Here is an 18,959-nt window from a genome sequence, read left to right as displayed (position 1 = left end):
TATATCCAGTCCATATCACAAATTCATTTTGCAAACCCATTCCTTTCGGTCTGTGCAACACCTTCCAATGTAGAAACCTGTCAGATGCCTTGGCAAAATCCAGAAGTATTGTGACATGTTGATTCCCCTTATCCAACTCTGCTCTCACTCTATCTGAGGAAATTTCTGAAGTCCCACTTTTAACAAAACCATGCTGTTCTTTATGGAGGATCCCAGTGTTGCTTGGATGCAGTTCCTGACCCTTCCAATTTCTTGATTACACCAGATATATATACTAATTGGTCTATAATTTGCTTCATCAGTCTTAGCATCACCCTTCTATAATAGAATTATCTTGCTCCATTTCCACTCATTAGGAATCGTGCATGTGCTGGGACTCAAGTTAGAACATCCAGATCAGGGGCATTGCTCACTCCTTTGTACATTCCTGCAGCCATGCCAATATCCCATCCAATCCAACTGTTGCATTTGAGTAACAGTCTTAATACTTCTAACTCATCTACCTCTGTTTTTTTTCACCCTGACATCCAGAGAACTAATGGATCTTCCCAGAATATACAAGGGAGGCTGGAAAGTTCTGATAAACACCTAGAACAAAAATTAATTAATTTTATGTCTTCCTATATATCCTAAAAGAAAAAGAACAAATTATTACAATTTGATGAAAGATGTGTGGCTTGTTTGCTCAACTTATTTTCATAATCTGCTTTTGATAGTGCTCCCGAGTCTCATGGTAATGGATCCACAATATCTTCTTTTTATGCATCTATTGCTTGCTTTAAAGTGTTGTTTATCCATTTTATTCCCATGAGATTGATTTTCTGATCACTGGAGATGCAGACAGATATGAATTCTTTTAGACGTCCTTTGACTCATGTGCTGTTGATTCTTTTACCATGCAGTTTCTCATCCTGAGACACACTTTCTAAGGCTGCATTGACAGTTTATTATAATTATCTGCTTCATAAGTTTCATACATTACACTTCTTAGTCAACGCCCTTACATACATGTTGCTTTCACATCAAAACTGTTCATCTGATTTATAGATAGATTCTCAGATGTTTTCACTAGATTCGTTATCTTATACTGTGAGTCCTTTCCTTCACATGCTCTTAACATAGTTATCTCTGAGTAATTCTATAAACTCATTTTCTCTCATCTTGCATGTTTTCTCTTCTCTCTATACAAATACAGATTTCAACTATATCCCATAGTTGAAATCTGTATTTGTTTTGTAAATCTAATATAAAGGTGCCAAGAGAATACAATAAGCTGCCAAGAGAAAAGCTGTTCAAAGCATTCTATTTCAATGACCTAAATGAGACATAAGGTATATTCTTACGTTGTATGTCAGGAAATAGAATCAGAGACTGTACTGAAGATGCTTTAATGTACAGTCAATCATGAAGCTAACTTTCACATTGTTTCATCATTATCCATTGTCTATGTAGATCAGATTACTAAGATGAGCGGCAGTACAGCTGCTTTCAAAATTGGTGATATAAACTCAGTTCTTTACTCTCGGCAGATGATGTGATTTCCTATATAAATTCACTACAGTTCACCAGGACCGTTTAACTAAATTGAATACATAATCCATTCAAACTGTTATAACCACTATCCCAATAATTCTTAGGCCCTCCTCTCTTGTTTCCATGTTGTTTATCATAGCATTAGCAGAAAACTGCAGCTTTGAGATGTGGCATGGACTCTCTGAGACCTCTGAATATTAAAGAAAGTGTAGGGGACCATGTCATCAGGATTACTTCCTGTAGATCTGCATGTGTTTGGACTGGAGGATTCAAATGCTAGATCTTTTGATCTATGAAATCCTATATGTGTGTGTTCTACGAAATTCAAATATGACAAATTCAGCATCCATATATTTGTCAGGCTGCTTGGCCGAGTGGTTAGCATAACCACTCTCCAACCAAAAGGCTGTGGGTTCAAATCCTGCCATGGGCATGGATGTTTGTGATTGCCTGTGAAAATATTAGTGGTAGTGGTGGACGGTAGATGGCATTGGTGTAGGTGATGATTGTAGTTGGTGAATTGAGTGGTGGAGACAGAGTTGTAGAGTAGGTGCCCTCCCTTGATGAGTCTTTGGACTTCCTGCAGATGTCATGTAATAATAATAATTATTATTATTATTATAATACCTGGAAGGCACTATCATGCTCAACTTAGCATGGTCTATAGATATCAGAGTTTCTAGGGCATTCCTAAGTAAACATCCCTATACCATAATGCTGCAGATTTGCTGTCTTTACCATGACATTGGAATGATTTTCTTTTCCAGGTTTCACTTCCTCCACATACCATACAGATGTCATGCTGGAAACAAGATCCAAAAAAATAACATACTTCCCGTCCTTCCCATCTTCATTGGTTCAATGATTAGACATAAGCATGGATACTTCAGAAGACCATATGGAGGGTACAGCAGATTGTGCTCTGGGAAATACTGCAATTTGTCCCCAGGTTAAATTCCAAGATTATTCAACAGTTTTTCATCAATGGGCTTGCACAAGGCAGGACAACCTGCATTTACCACCAACATCAATGAAGTGTAGGTACCCATCATTGGTCTGACAACTATTGTTCACCTTAACTAACACTCTGTGAACAGTGACATTTTTGACAGTTTCTTGAATACTGTCCTTCCCCCCCCCTCCCACTGGTACCCTACAATCATGTCTTTTTCAAAGTCAGTGCATGTTCCTTGCCAGTGTCATTAGCAACTTTGAATTTACAGAACATTGCACACCTCCAGTATTATATATAATGGCTTTCACCATAATATGAGTATCACCTGATTGAACTGAATGGAATGCCTAGTCATGAAATTATTATTTTACAGGTCCATGCAGTTAAAAAGACTCATCATGGAAGGCTCACACTAACCATTATTCACACAATACCAATCATACTTCTTAAACTTATTCACCATTGAGGCACTCACAACTACCTCTAGCAATCTATTCCACTCATTCACCACTCTCCAAGAAGATCCTAGTCTGCAGTCCAATAGACCACTCCTACATAACTTACAAAGGTGACCCTTTCTTCTCCCACTACTCCTCATGTATTGAAAATTTTCTTTTGTGTCAATTTTATAGAATTCCTTTAATAATTTGAGGTTTCTATCATGTCCCCTCTTCACTGTCTGTAAACTAAACTCTGCAACCCACACACCTTCAATCTATCCTCATAGGGAGCATTCCACAGACTTGTCACCAGCTTGGTCACTCATCCCTCATTCCAGTCCACTACTTCCTGATCCTCAAAAACCCAGGTAACCAAATCTATGCATAGTAGTCAAGGTGTGACTGAATCATATCTTTATTATGAAGGGGGATAATAACCTCCCAATCTTTATTTGTCAGTGTGTGTTTTTCAACATCCAACTAATCCCTTTGAACTATTTTGCCAACTTTTGCAATATGTCATCTAAACTTGAAACCTCTATCCACCATCACCCCAAAATTCCTAGCCTCATCAATTTCCTGTAATCGAGCACCATCAATATGATACAAAGTATGTAATATTTTTATCCTGAAGTATATTAGCTTACATTTTATCCTTTGCTCACATGGCCAATTTAATTGAACTCATCTTGCAGGATATCTACATCACCCTTATCAACTATTGCACTCCCCAGTTTTGCATCATCAAACAACTGAATATCCCTCCCTTTTCTTTAAATCTTCTGCTATATCATTAATATACAAATTAAAGTGTAGCCCTGAGACACTCCAGTATTCACTCTCTGATGGCTGTCTGTCAGCTACTCTCCTCCCTCTGCATCCATGCCACCAACCTCATATCCATTCCTGTTTGTTTGCTCCAATTTATGTAATAGGTTTTCATGCAGTATTCTGTCAAATGCCTTTGGAAAGTCCAATAGTGGTATCATAGTGTAGCCACTTCCTTTATCCAGTGCTGTTGTCACATTATTATAAAATGCAAATAAATTACTAAGGCAAGCCCTATCTTTTACAAAGCCATTCCTATCCAATCATTCCTGAATTTTACCTTTAACCAACTTTTCCAATATTTTAACCACTACTTCAGAGATACGTATTGGTCTGTAATTTCCTACTTTGGTTTTGGAGTCACCTTTATATAATGGAACTATTGCATTCTCTTTCTGCTCCCTTGGAATCCTGCCACAGGTGAGAATTAGGTTAAATCTTTGGCAGAGGCACTGCCAGTTCTCTTGCACATAATCATAGCACACGAGCTGACATACCATCTAGTCCTTCTGCTGTATTCACATTGATATTTTTAAATATGCTGAGTACCTCTGATTCATCTATCCTAGTTCTCACATCAGTAACTGTAAAGTCTCCACCTGGATGACATACCTTGAAAATGATCACTCAGTAACAACCTACTATTGGCACTGAATGAAGTTATCCTTCCATAAACCTTTCTCTTACTCTCTCTCTCTTATTTTCTCAATGTTTTTGTTTAAAAGCGTCCACAATGTTTTCTTTTTTTGCAGCTCTCCCTTTATATTGCTACTCATCCACTTAATCCCTGCTTGGTTTATCCTCCTGATCCTGGATATGCAAGCTGATATTACTTCTCTCTCAAACAATCCCTGATCACTTCCCATGCACCACTGATATTCCTTCCTTGTAGCTTCTTACAACATGGTACTGCTCCAATCTGCCACCTAAGTTTTTCATAATCACCAGCTTTCTAGTTCCACATAAACCCTTTCTTGACTTAGAATTCCACATGGACACTTTCCCTGATCAAAAGTAGAGTTATTACTGTAGTTATGGATAGCATGTTATGATGCTGTTACCAGATTCAACACTCTCAAACCCCTGGTTCCCTCCATCATGTGCTTTTTCAGGTAATTATTCCTTAATAACTGTATAAATAAGTAACTGTAAATTCCATTTCCATCTTGCCACATGCCCTTTCTTCCTTCTAGTTGAAGTCTCTCATGATAATTGCTCTGTCTGCACTCATTGTGCTATTGGCATCCACACATATTCCTCTGAACCCTTAGGCCTGTAACAGCAAGCAGCAATATATTTTGTCCTGTTGGCCTCTGTCTCACATCAGACAGCCTCAAATTAATCATCTCCTTCAGATCTTCAGTCCTCCTTAACTTCTATTTTTGTTAGTTGATGTTCTTCAGCTATCATTAATAATACACCTCCTCCTCCTTCCCTGTTTTCTCTATCTTCTCTGAAAATACAATATCCATTATATTCTACTCCTATAAATGCATCATTCTCTGTCAACCAGGTCTTTCTGATGCATAGGATAAATAATAACCTTAGTTATAATCTACCGGACTCTTTCAGCTCTGCTATCCAATATCGGCACACTCGTGAAGTCAGATGCACGCAGATGCCCAACAATAGAACTTCAACACGGACTATAGCTACAGCTCAAAGCTAACTGAATTTTATATTAGTCGTTTTTATAGTGATACAATGTTTTTTATAGTGTTTTTTATTTGCTTTCTATGTTCCCATGCCTGAAGAAGTCGGACAATCTCTGTTGCGTTTTGAATAAATTTAATTGTTTTTTTCTAGTTCTCGGACCTAGTCAGTATATATATATATATGTGTGTGTGTGTGTGTTATTTTATATATATATATAAGATTTAAAAAAACAACTAGTATTCCATTAAATGAAATGCATCTGTTCATCTTTCTCATAATTTTATCTAATTTTTTTTTTTTTGAAAACTAATATATTTAAAGTATCTATTATAACTTATAATTCATTTTTATTGCCAGGGAAGACGTACCAATGGCTAGGACTGAAATGCTAGATGTATACATGGATCCTATCAAAATTGCTAATTCAGGTAATGTGCTCTACCTATGTTAAATTAAAAGAGAGAGAGAAAATCACTTGCTATTTATTTTTATAGTTTCAGTTACTAAATATTGTTTATATGTACAGAATATGATCAAAAAGGTGTTGACTATGTTTTCCTCCAGTGATACAAAATGAATGATGACAGAAAAATTCTGGATGAATAGAAATGCATGGAAATTATATGATTTTTGTTACATTGAGTTTATAACATGAAATGTTAAGTATTTGAAACACCTAACATTTCTAAAGTCTCTATTTCATTGGAATGAAAGTTTATTTAAAAAAAATTTTTTTCATTTATCTTTTAAATCAGCTTCCCTAGCCTTCGTTATCTTAATTTTATCATAAAATTATTACTGGAATCACTTACGTTTAATTTAAATATCTTTATTTGTAAAATATTTGGCTAAGTTTCGTAGCCATTATCAATACAATTATAGGAAAACACAAAAAAGGAGAACAACAATTCAGTTGTGAAAGCACTTGATATATTGTGGACTACTGGCTGCAGGAGATAACTCCATCTGTATTAATAGGTATCCAAAATAAATTACAACAAAATAATTTAGTAAATAAATTATTTTTAAATATAAAAACAAAAAAATTAATTACAATTTATGGAACACACAAATGGTAAGTATTAGTCAGTATAACTTCGCCAACATTCAGAAAGTTTGAGGCAATCATTTTCATTCAGGTTTGGGTTGTGAATGTGTGCTTCACAGCTTTCCTTGTGCAGTCTGTCCAGAAGAAAATAACTTTTGTGTAAACTTTGGTTTTGTTCCAATCAGGCCTGTGTCGTAGATAATGTTGGCTTGCTAAACTGGATTTGTTGGGTTCTTTAAGTAAAACAAGACAGATTTGTGCAGAATGACCAGTTTGTCCATAATAACATAAGCCACAAGAGCAGGGGATTCTGTAAACTTCAGGGTAAGAAAGAGGAGGATATTTGTCTTTAGTTGAGATAAAGAAGATATTGAGTTTGCAAACTGGATGGAAAGAGACGTGTAAGTCAATCTGGTAATTTCTTCTTGAGGCAGGTTAAGATGATGACCACAATTATTGATTATTTTTTCTATAGTTTTTGCATTATAACTGCTAGAGATAAAAGTAGTTCTGATAATAGAGAATCTGTAGAACACGAGCTCTGTTGACTAAAGATTTGATTATACCATATTTCTGACAAGGGTGATGATGTGAGTTAGAAACCAATGTATTTACCAGAATGAGTTGGTTTGCTTTATACTGTTATTTTTATTCTTCTTTATTTTTGTTCCCTCTGTAGTATATTAACTATTTAGTCTACTGGCTGTGCCTTTGTTAATAATTATACTATATACTTATGAGGTGATTTATTATATAAATCTCTTTTACTAACAATTATTTTTATTTTGACTCCGAGTGTCCCTATATGTTATTGTATTGCACAAAAGTTCACTCCAATTGGTGCAATGACTTTAACTATCTCTTTCAGAATCCAACTAATCATTGACTCAAAACCAAGTACGAAATAAACACATTTAATAAAACTAAAACAATATATATACACTTCTAGCAATAATACATAACTATAACTACAGATTATATGGATCCAAGGCCTTATTTAAAAATATAAACTTACTCTTAAGACTAAACACTTTTTCTTTCACAATCACAAAAAAATGTTCATAGTCTTTTTCTCTTTCTGTTAAGGCTCTTTTCCAGAAGTTATACAGCTCTGTACTTCATTTTCAGGATCCTTTTCAACAATCAATGTAACACACATAAAAGTCTTCTTGACTAAATCTTGTTTCCTTTTAGTAGCAATACTCATCAGATCAGGCATCCTTAATACCTATAAATCTTCTTAATCAATATATTTTCTAAACATTCACTTTCAAGCATCCTTAATACTTATAGAACTTCCTTATCAATATTTTCTCTAAGAAAAACATTCACTTTAGAATGTAAGCAACAAGTTCTTCTTTCATTCACAATACTAAATGACAGTCTTAACTTTTTCCACTTAAAAAAAAATCAAGTTCCTTCCAACTTGAATATTTACCGGCCAGTGTTCTAAAAACTTCCGAACGCTCTCTTGTTTACAACCGTTACTTGGATACGCAACGCTTTCCTTGTCAGCTGTCAATCACATATCAAATCCTCTCCGGGAGCATGCGCACTCCACAAAAGTCAGAAACTACGCACTACAATAAAATGGCTGACTCGCTGTATCCATTAGCACTAAGAGAAAGTCTTTCACAAAACACAAAATTCAACATTTTTAAACCACAACAAACTTTCTTATAAGTAACACAAATATTCAGTTTAGTAAGTACATCAAATTTTTTTTACTTCTTTACATGTTACTTCTAATATAATATTTTCATAACGAGCACATCACAAGTGCAGACACTGCGTGTATGAAAACAAAAACTAACAAGCATAATTAATACGTAAAAATATTCAGAATTTTTAATATGATTATTTTTACAATACTGAGAACTGTAGACTATCATTTGGTTGACATAGAATGAGAACATCCAGAAAAGGAAGACAATTCTTATCTTCTACTTCTAGGATAAATTTGATTCTTAGTTTATTGAATTAATTTTTTCAAGAAACTCATGAAGATCGGCCGAGGAGGAGTTCCATACATAATCAACATATCTATATCAAATCGATGGTTTAGGTGAAAAAAATCCAATATATGTTCATATTTATGAATTTAGGGACACAAAACACACGTGTTGAAAAGATTATTTTACTGATTAATAATAAAATATCTATTATATATAATTTATTTATATATATAAATAAATAAAATATATTTATAAATTTATTTATATATTTATAAATAAATTTATAAATATATAAATATATTACTAATTATATGAAGAGCCAAAGGCTTCAATTCGGCGACATGAACTTATTTAAATTAAGGGATATTACATCCCATATTGTTTCTTAGCCGAATAAGAAACTCAGAGTTTCATGCCGAATATAGAAACTATATAAAGTTCGGCGATTACAAGTGTAAGCAAATACCTGGATAGTGCAACACCTGACCCATTTGGTAGTGCAAACTGAGGCAACTCATAGTAAAGGTGGAGCAAGATCCGATCACTATTCTTGGTATTTACCCATAATGTGAACTTAGCTCCTAGTAGCTGTATTACTGTTCTACATTATGAGAGAAGGTCACTACCCAGACCGGTTTCAACCTTTATTGAGGTCTCATCAGTGGGTAGGTAGACCTAGTTAATACCAAGTTTGTAGCGAACAGAACTTGCATCCCTTCTATGAGAATTGCCAAGAAGGTGTCCTAATAAATTACTAATTATATGAAGAGCCAAAGGCTTCATTTCGGCGACATGAACTTAAATACCTTCATGTCGCCGAATAGGTCAGGTGTTGCACTATTAAGGTATTTGCTTATGCTTGGAATCGCCGAACTTTATATAGTTTCTATATTCGGCATGAAACTCTTTGAGTTTCTTATTCGGCTAAAAAACAATATGGGATTAAATAAATGTATAAATATATATAAATACCAAGCATCTATTACTCAAAAACAAAGAACAATTAATAACAAAGTTTCAAGCATTAAAACTACAGGAAAGCACAAGACAATTACGATGCCATAATGAAAGGAGCAGCCAATCACCCACAAACACGTTAGGAGCAACCAACCACCATCGGACCACTGTCTGGTTATCAACCAATTGGATTACAACTTCACCCAAGGTGAACTCTCGCTACTAGAGAAAGGTCTAAATTACGGCATTGCTCCAAGGTCAGTAAATAAACTAGATATAATCTATCATATCGAGAGAGGTTTAAAATCCCTCCCCGCCAATTTAGCTGACAAAATATGGATGGAAACTTTCAACCAAAAAAATAAGCAGCAACCTAAACAAAGCTGAAAAACTGGCCCTCAAATCCCTAAAAAAAATAAATAAATAAATAACCGTGACATTATTATCACAAAAGCAGATAAAGGGAATGCCACTGTTGTTTTAAATCGGACAACCTACATAGAAAAAATGAACCATTTGGTATCGGACTACAACACCTATCAAATGGTAAATTACAACCCCATGCAATGCAACAAAAAGAAAACTACAGAACTACTTAAATCAGTTAACACATGGCTGGAAGAAACAATTAAAAAATTAATACCGTAGTATGCCCGCGTGCCCAGAATTTATGGCCTGCCAAAAGTGCACCATTACCACTTACTCAAAAAATTAGCGGCCACACTCAAGGAATTGGTTGGTCATTCCCCTTCCTAAAAAGGGAAAGTCTTCCATATAAAAGGGAACTTTTATATGGAAGACTTTGAGCAACGAGCTCTAGAGTCGGCTTGCCTAAAGCCCAAAATTTGGCGATGATATTTTTGCCATTTGGCCCCCACGGCCGCGAAGCACTAAATACATTCCTTAGCCACCTGAACAAACGACACAAACGCTCCAATTCACCATTGAAATAGAAAAAAACAACCTCTCTTCCATTCCTAGACACACTTGTCACACGTCTTCCTTCAGGCTGTCTCTCCTTCTCAGTTTACCACAAACCTACACACACACACACACACACACACAGGCCAGTACATACACAAAACTTCTTATCACCACCCAATACAAAAACTAGGGGTCATAAGCACCCTTAAACACAGAGCTCAAACTATTTGTTCAAATGAACAAGCTCTTAACCATGAATATGAAACCATCAAACATACCTTTATAAAAAATGGATACAGTATAAAAACCATTCACAAGATCCTTTACAAAGATACCACTAATAACAAAAAAGATTTCAAGAATGCTATTGCTATACCATATGTTGGAGATATTTCCGAAAAAATAGACAGAACACTACACAGATATAACATCAAAACCACCTTTAAACCCCCGACAAAATTAAAACACCTACTCAGTTCTTCCAAGGATCCTCTGCCACATCTAGCCCACCCAGGGGTTTACAAAATACAATGCACATGTAACATACCATACATAGGGGAAACAGGGCAAACCATCCCAATCAGGAAGGATGAACACAAACGACATATAAAATATCTCCATTTTGGAAAAACCGGCCTTTCTGACCACACACTCCAAACATACCACAGAATTGATTGGAAAGGTATCAAGTCCCTACACTGCACTAAAACCTGGTTTGAGCAGAAATTCAAGGAAGCGTGTGAAATGCTCAAACATGATCCGAATCTGAATAAAAATGATGGTCTAACCATTCCAAGAATGTGGAGGACCCATCTGCCACCTTCATAGCAACCACAAAGAAAAATCTCAATACAAGAAGACTTGGTGAAGGTTTTTTTTTTTTTCCCTGAACATTCAATAGCAACCTTACTGTACAATTCCAGAAGATAATAATCGTAATATAACAATATGAACTGTATAATTCCAGAAGAATCTTAGTACGTGAGGACTTTAGTAGAGTTTTTTTTTTTATCACTAGAGGGCAGGCTAAGAAAAAAGAATAGTTAACAATGTAGATGTAATTTACCTGTATAGAGTGCAACTGCATGTAGCTTGGTTCGTATATACGCATGTATCCTTCTGATGATGACCTCAATACAGGGGTCGAAACGTCAAGTTATTATTTTATTATTAATCAGTAAAATAATCTTTTCAACACGTGTGTTTTGTGTCCCTAAATTCATATTTATGAATTTAGGGACACAAAATCCCATATGAAACAATATGAGATGTAATATCCCTTAACTTAAATAAATATGAATGCTGATCACCATGTAACCTTAAAAGAAAGATCCAGAATATGTGTTTGAAATGTTCCATTAAGTAATTAGCTAGAATTGGGAGAAAAGGGAAGACCCCATAACTGTTCCCTCTATCTGTTTGTATATTTGTTATGGCAGCTAAAGTATCCTGAATTAATGACAGTCAAATAATTTGACAATATCAGGAGGAAAGTCATTATGGATTAATTCAGTTGTATCTGTCAGAGAGACATTTGTAAAGAGTGAGACTGCATCAAAACTTACTAGAAGATCTGTGAGTGGTAAGGATAATCCTGAAATTTTATTCTTAAAATTGATTGAATTTTTTATGAAGGAAACAGAATTTCCAGTACATGCAGAAAGAAGATTAGATAGGTAATTTGAGACTTGCAGTTCACAATTGGTCTTAACAGCATATTTTCTTTATGTAATTTATGAAGGCCATACTTGGATCAAAAGCATAATGAACTTTTAGCCTATTTACTGTTTCTTCATTCCAAGAATGAACGTCTTCCAAGAGGCTGATTGAGTTGAGTCTCTATGGAGGAAAATGGAGGGGGAGGGATTTATGTGTTTGTGCATAAATGTACATAGAATGATCTTGAAGAAGATTAAGTTTTCTAATTGTTCTTATCATCTACAACTGCTTGACCTTTATCAACCTTAGTAATAATTATGTTTTAGAGAAGATAAGGCTTTAGATGGATTACATTCAGGAGATATTGATTTAAATAAAATATACACTGCTTGAAATCTAATTTTACTCGCTAAATTATATGAACAGTTATGAAAGGCCATCTATATTATACATGAAGTCCATGATCGGAATGGTGTTTGGAGCTACTGATAGTCTAATGCTTTTGATAATACTGATATTTTGTCATTAGATAGAGGACAGCCTGATATATTAATGGCAGTTTTTGAGGAGTCAAACTTGTTATTAATATGCGTATTTATTTTTTTTTTATTCAATAGACTTTTCAAACATCTGAATATGACTCTGGTTTAACTGATATATTCATCTTGAAGAATATCAGGAATATAGAACCCCACAAATCCAGTTTAGCAAGCATGCATTATTTACAAAACACAGGATTTATTGGAACAAAACCAGAGTGTTACACAAAAGTTATTTTCTTCTGGAAAGACTGTACATGGAAAACTGTGTAACCAGAGTGTTACACAAAAAAACTTTTATGTAACACTCTGGTTTTGTTCCAATAAATCCTGGATAAACAGGATTCATTGAGAGAGAGCATCTGTTAAGCAGATAACTCTCTTGAATCCAGTCAAACATTTTGAGGGAGGTTTTTGATGCATCTTAACTTTGAATTCTAGGGTTTGGCAGATTTGTAATTTCAAGTGTTAAGGATTGAGCAGAAGAGAAGTATTGTTTAGAACAGAAAATGGAGGGGGAGGGATTTATGTGTTTGTGCAAGGATAAACTAAATGTGAAAGTCATTCAGAAGAGAAAAACTGATCTGTGACTGGTGAGCAGAATTTTATCAAAAGAGAGGGATGCATAGTCTTCCTTCTGAGAAATAAGATTATTTTGGAAGCATTAAAGTTCACTAAATTATCTTCACCTCAATTGAGAATAGCAAGCAGATCAGTGTTTTAAGACATTGGTTATAGATGATCTTGAAACTTGAGTAGTCATTTCAGCATTACAAGATTTTGTAAATGAAGAAGAGAAATAGAGTATATTGTCATCAGCAAATCTATGAATAGAATTGGATATTAGTGAGAGAAGATCACTGGTAGCTTTGTAAGAAGGCATTATGCCAGAGAAATATCAAGAGCAGCCACGAATTTCATCAGATCTTTCCATTGCTTATGTGCACAGTTGGGTAAGGTTATTGAGATGTGCTCTAGAATGGTAGATTCCATGTTGGTGAGCACTAACAGGTGGGTCTCTAGATAGTGAAGAAGCTAATTGTCGATGACTTTCTCTATCACTTTTCGATGCTCTCAGAAGAATATTGAGGCGATTGTGGTGGGATGATAGTTTGATGGCTGACTTTTATCTCTTTTTAGTAACAGGCTGGATAGAAGTTTGTTTCCATGCTGTTAGATAGATGTCAAACGAGTATGATAGCTTGTAAAAATGATATAGGTGAGTATTAGTTGTGAAGCACAAGCTATAGTATAACTGGAGGGATATCAGCTAGGCCAAGGAATTTCTTAATATCAAGGCTATTGAGTATTTTTCTAATGTCATTCAGACAAAAAATTAGAGGAGGCATATTGTGGATAGTTTGTGGAATAATGAAAGAAGCTTTGCTTTGGTAGTCAAAAAAAGAGTTGGAAGAGAAGATGGTGTCAAGAGGTGTGCTTTATCTTTAGGATATGTTACCATCAGGATGAGAGAGAAGTGGAAACATAGGAGGACAAAAATTGTGCCGGGTGCCCTTGGTGAGGGATCGTAAGGCTGGCATTTGAGTAGGAGGTATGGTTGGTGATTTGGCCCTTACACAATCTGCATTGGAGAATTGTTTCTTTTAATGTTACATGGTAATCAGCATTCATTATGGCAAAATTATGGAGACTATTGCCATGATAGGAGTAATGACTTTAATTTCTGAACATTTCAACTTTCATATTAAGGTAATTATCTGATGTGCACACAAAACAAGAGAGAGAGAGAGAGAAATACATTTCATTACAGTTCAGTTTGCAAATTTTCACTAATTGTGGAATAATGAAAGAAGCTTTGCTTTGGTAGTCAAAAAAAGAGTTGGAAGAGAAGACTGGTGCCAAGAGGTGTGCTTTATCTTTAGGATATGTTACCATCAGTTACTGCTTGCCTGCTATCTAGTTGTAGTGGTGTGGGGAAACCACATCAAGATTGCAGTCCTGTTTTTATGGCATGAGATTGAATTCAGTTATATTTTCTTTTAATGAAAAATACCAGTAAATGCTACTAAATTAGTAGTCTCCTAATCAATATTTAAAAAGAGGGCTGAGGTTTCTTATTGTGAAATTGTTCAGAGGAAGCAATAACTATGACCTATAGTAACAGGTTGCTGGAGACGTATGGTCCTAATTATTATGACCTGTTAAAACAAAATTTAGGTGGGTACTATCCATATTCATGAAATTTTTAGATGACCATTATTGTTGAGCTTAGGATGGTTGATTAGAATACAGTCTTTAAATTTGCCGTCATACCAGGTTTTGGTTTGTAGGAGACATGCCTTTTCCAGTCACTTCTGCATACAATATTATTATTATCATTATTATACAGTATCTCCATGGAGTCTGAGGCTCATCATAGGAGGCCCAAACTATTATACACATAAAACCTATCACATCTTAAACTCATTCACTGTTAGGGAACTCGTAACTAATCTGGCAATCCATTCCACTCATTCACCACTCTCCATGCAAAAAATCTGGTCTGCACACCCCTACTAACTCTTACACACTTCCATAGATGACCTCAGTTCTCTACCTACTTATCATATAATGAAAAAATTTTTGTGTATCAATTTTATAAATCCCCTTTAATATCTAAAAAGTTTCTATCATGTCCACTCTTTTCTATCCATCAACTAAACTTTGTTTGTGGGTTACAAAGTAACCCACAAACCCTCAACCTGTCCTCATAGAAAGCATTCCACAGACATGTCACCAGCCTAGTCACTTGTTTCTGAATCTTCTCTACCACCTCCTGGTCCCTAATAAATTCAGGTGACCAAATCTGTGCATAATAGTCAAGATGCGGCCAAACTATAGCTGTATAAAGAGGATATCTCTGTCTTTACTTGTTAGTGTGTTTTCCAACATCCAAGTAAAGCCATTTTACCAAATTTTGCAATATGTTTCAATATGATACAACGTATGCAACCTTCTCAACCCGAAGTGCATTACCCTTACATTTTGTAACATTAAATAGAATTATTAGCCTTTACCCATAATGCCAGTTTATTTAAATCATCCTGCAGGATACTACATCACCTTTATCTACTACTATTGCTCTTTCTAGTTTTGCATTATCGGCAAACAACGAAAATCCCCTTTTTAAATCTTTCCTATATCATTGATATACAAATTAAAGAGTAGTGGCCCTAGTACAGAACCCTGAGGTACGCCACTAGTCACCCTCATTCTCCTAGATTCCATTCCACCATATACTACTTTCTGGTGTCTGTCTGTCAGCCATGTCCCTCTTTAACACAATCCATGTTACTAGCTTCATATCCATTCCCATTTGCTCTAACTTTTGTAATAGTTTTCCATGTGGTATTCTATCAGACGCCTTTACAAAGTCCAACGTTTTCATGGTGTAGCCATTTCCATTATCCAGTTCTGCTGTTATTATAAAATGTGAATAAATTACTAAGACAGGACCTACATTTTACAAAGCCATGTTGCCCACTGTAGCGTATCACATCCCTATCCACCCTATGTTGGATTTTTACCTTTAACCAACTTTTCCAATACTTTAACAACCACTCCTAATATATTAATTGGTCTGTAGTTTGCTACCTCTGTCTTGCAGCCACCTTTATGCAGTTCTTTCTACTTCCCTGGAACTCTGTCAGAACTGAGGCTTTGGCAGAGTTCCAGAGGCTCTAAAAGTTCTTCACACAGTACATGGGCTGATATGCTGAACACCTCCTCTTCACTGACCTCAATTTTGATATGCATCTCTGTTACATCAGCAGCTGCAAAATCTCCACCTACATGATACACCTGTGCAAAATGATGTCTCAGCAACTCAACTGTTTCTTTTGTCTCTATCACCTTCCTACCATGAGCAAGTCATCCTACTATAGTCATTTTAGTAGGATGTTTGGTGATGTTGTTTCTGTATCAATTATACAGCCACATAATGAAAAAACTCTTTTGAGTTTACTTTGGCATGCTTAGCTAATTTTTTCTCATAATCTGATTTGGCTTTTCTTACCAAACTAGTCACCCTTCTTGTTTGCACTGCTCATGAGCATGCTGATTGCCTTTTTCTTTATATTCTGTCCACAATGGTCTCTTTTTTGCAACTCTTGCTTTATATCTCTCCTCATCCACTTAATTCTCACTTGGTTTATCCTCCTGACCTTGGGTGTGCAGCTTACTGCTTCTCTCAAACAATCTCTGACCACTTCCCATGCACTACTGACATTCTTTTTTTGTAGCTTCTCAAGCCATGGCACTGCTTCAAGATGACTCCTAACTATGTCATAATTACCAGCTCTATAGTTCAACAGAAACCCTTCCTTTACAGAGAATTCCACATTCTTTGTAACTTCGCAAAACAAGAAAGCATGGTCACTCTCCCCAATTAGAAGCAGAGTGTCTACTTTGGTTATGGATATACAGGGTGTTCGGGATAAATTTGACAGTTTCGTAAGGAAAAAGAAAATCTTCTTTGTATCTATTAAATTTAAAGAATTGACAAAAAAACATTACAGGCAGAGTTAATTACAATACTATCAACAAGATTTACTCAAAATAACCACCATTAGCATCGATCACAGCTTCAATTCTGCTTCGGAACCTCGAACAAGCTGATGCTACAGTCTCACTGGGAAGGGCCGCAAAAACTGTTTTAATTTTATCCATTAACTGGGCTTTTGTATTACTGGAAGTGCGATTGGTGTCTTTTTCAACTGCACCCCATACAAAATAATCCATGGGGTTAAGGTCTGGGGAGTTTGGAGGCCAAACATTTGGACTGGTGAAGTCGTAGAAATTTTCAGACAACTATTTTTGACTTTTCCCAGAGGTGTGGCAAGGGACCGAATCCTGCTGCCATACATACGGCCTACCATTGGCTACCCTTGTTATCCAGGGCTTGACTACAGTTAGCAACTCCACGAACAAAGCCCGAATTCCAATGCCAGGGTTCTTCAACACCTGTTCCTGCAGATTTGCGAGGAATTCTGCTGTACGAACGCAATCAGATCGTCTGCTAGGGATCTTTCTTCTTGCTACATCCTCGTAGTCACCATTGCAAGTCTCTAGTTCATGCCTGATTGTTTTTACTGTATTCAGGGAGCATTGGGCAGCAGTCGTAATATCCTTATTTTGATGGCGGGCACGAATCATCATGATACAAGTTATTCTCTTCCATGATTCAGGTGGGTTCCAGCTATCCATCCTTTCTGACATCTTGTATATGAATGAAGAAGGGTCCAAACTTTTAAATGAAGAGAAGTGTGTGTTAATACATGTAACTTACGGAAAAATATAATTAATTATAAATATGTCAAATTTATCCCGAACACCCTGTATCTTCTGATGCTATTAGAGGGTACAAGGGCATGTTATCATATCCAACACTCTCATGGAGTGTTGGATATGATAACATGCCCTTGTACCCTCTATAGCATGTAGTTTCATTACATGAAACAATATGCTATAGAGGGTACATGCCCTTGTACTTTCATGTAATTATCTCTTAGCAACTGTATAAATTCCACTTCCATCTTGCCATGCCCCCTTTTCCTCTCTTTAATCTATGTCCCCCATAGTTAAAGGCTCCCATAATGATTGTTTAGCCTGCACTCAGTGTGCTAATCTGCTGATTCTGTGAACACCCCTGGTCTATAGCAGCACCCAACAATATATTTTGTTCTATTGGCTTCTTTGTTACACCAGACAGTCTCAAATAAACCATATCCCCCAAACCTAAAATCCTCTTTAACTTTTAATTTTGTTGGTTGTAATTCTTCAGCTATCAGCAGCAGTACTCTTCCTCCTGTCCAATATCCAAGTCATAATCAGAAAGACTAGACCTTCCATAGTTATAATAATATAAATGATAATAAGCTAACGCCTTTTTATTCCTGTATAGGGAGTAGGCGAGGCCTTTAAACCCTATCTAGCTTTTGGAGACTGAGTGAGCAGTTCAATCTCCACTGGTAGCCAATCAGAGATAGCTGGCCCATGTCTATCAATTATACAGCCACCGCCGAAGAGACCTGCAAACAAGTGCTACCATCTCTTGGTACCTAACTCTAACAGGATATGTTATTGTCTGAAATAATGCGAGTTCTATGATCGATTTTCTTAAGTTTATGGGATGAAAAACCCGAGTTTCTGGGAGAGAAAAAAAAACCCTCTTGCCAATGCCAGAGATCGACTAATTCGGGAACCAGTCGAAGAAAGGCTTAGAAAATGTTCCTCCAGTTGGCGACTAGACTCGAGCTATAAGTCTAACTTCATGCTGGAAGTTTTTTTCCACTTGGTTAGACTATTATAAATTTAGTTTAATCCTTTATCCAAGTGTAAGCAAACAAAGTTTGCACCTGAAGTATCTTCAGGACTGAGGCAACTCGTGGTAAAGGTGGACCAAGCTCTCATCACTCCTTGTCTTAGTATCTCCCATAATGTGAACCACATCTCCTTGCGGACCTG

General features: G+C 35.9%; 1 protein-coding gene across 3 annotated transcripts in view; it reads left to right on the top strand.

The window, feature by feature from the left end:
• The window catches only part of Sms (spermine synthase), a 250,094-nt gene that overhangs the window by 62,512 nt on the left and 168,623 nt on the right, over nt 1-18,959 (top strand). For all 3 annotated transcript variants that reach the window (XM_090403753.1, XM_090403752.1, XM_090403751.1), the window contains exon 2: nt 5,770-5,840. In XM_090403753.1, coding sequence (XP_090259879.1) covers nt 5,783-5,840 — 58 coding nt within the window. In that variant the 5' untranslated portion in view covers nt 5,770-5,782. The remainder of the gene's footprint in view (nt 1-5,769; nt 5,841-18,959) is intronic.

Source organism: Typopeltis vanoorti, chromosome 14 (assembly GCF_054136105.1).
Source record: "Typopeltis vanoorti isolate ZY-2024b chromosome 14, IOZ_Tvanoo_1.0, whole genome shotgun sequence".
Lineage (NCBI taxonomy): Eukaryota > Metazoa > Arthropoda > Arachnida > Uropygi > Thelyphonidae > Typopeltis > Typopeltis vanoorti.
Note: the sequence above shows the minus strand (reverse complement) of the source record. Positions and strands in the feature narration are given on the sequence as shown.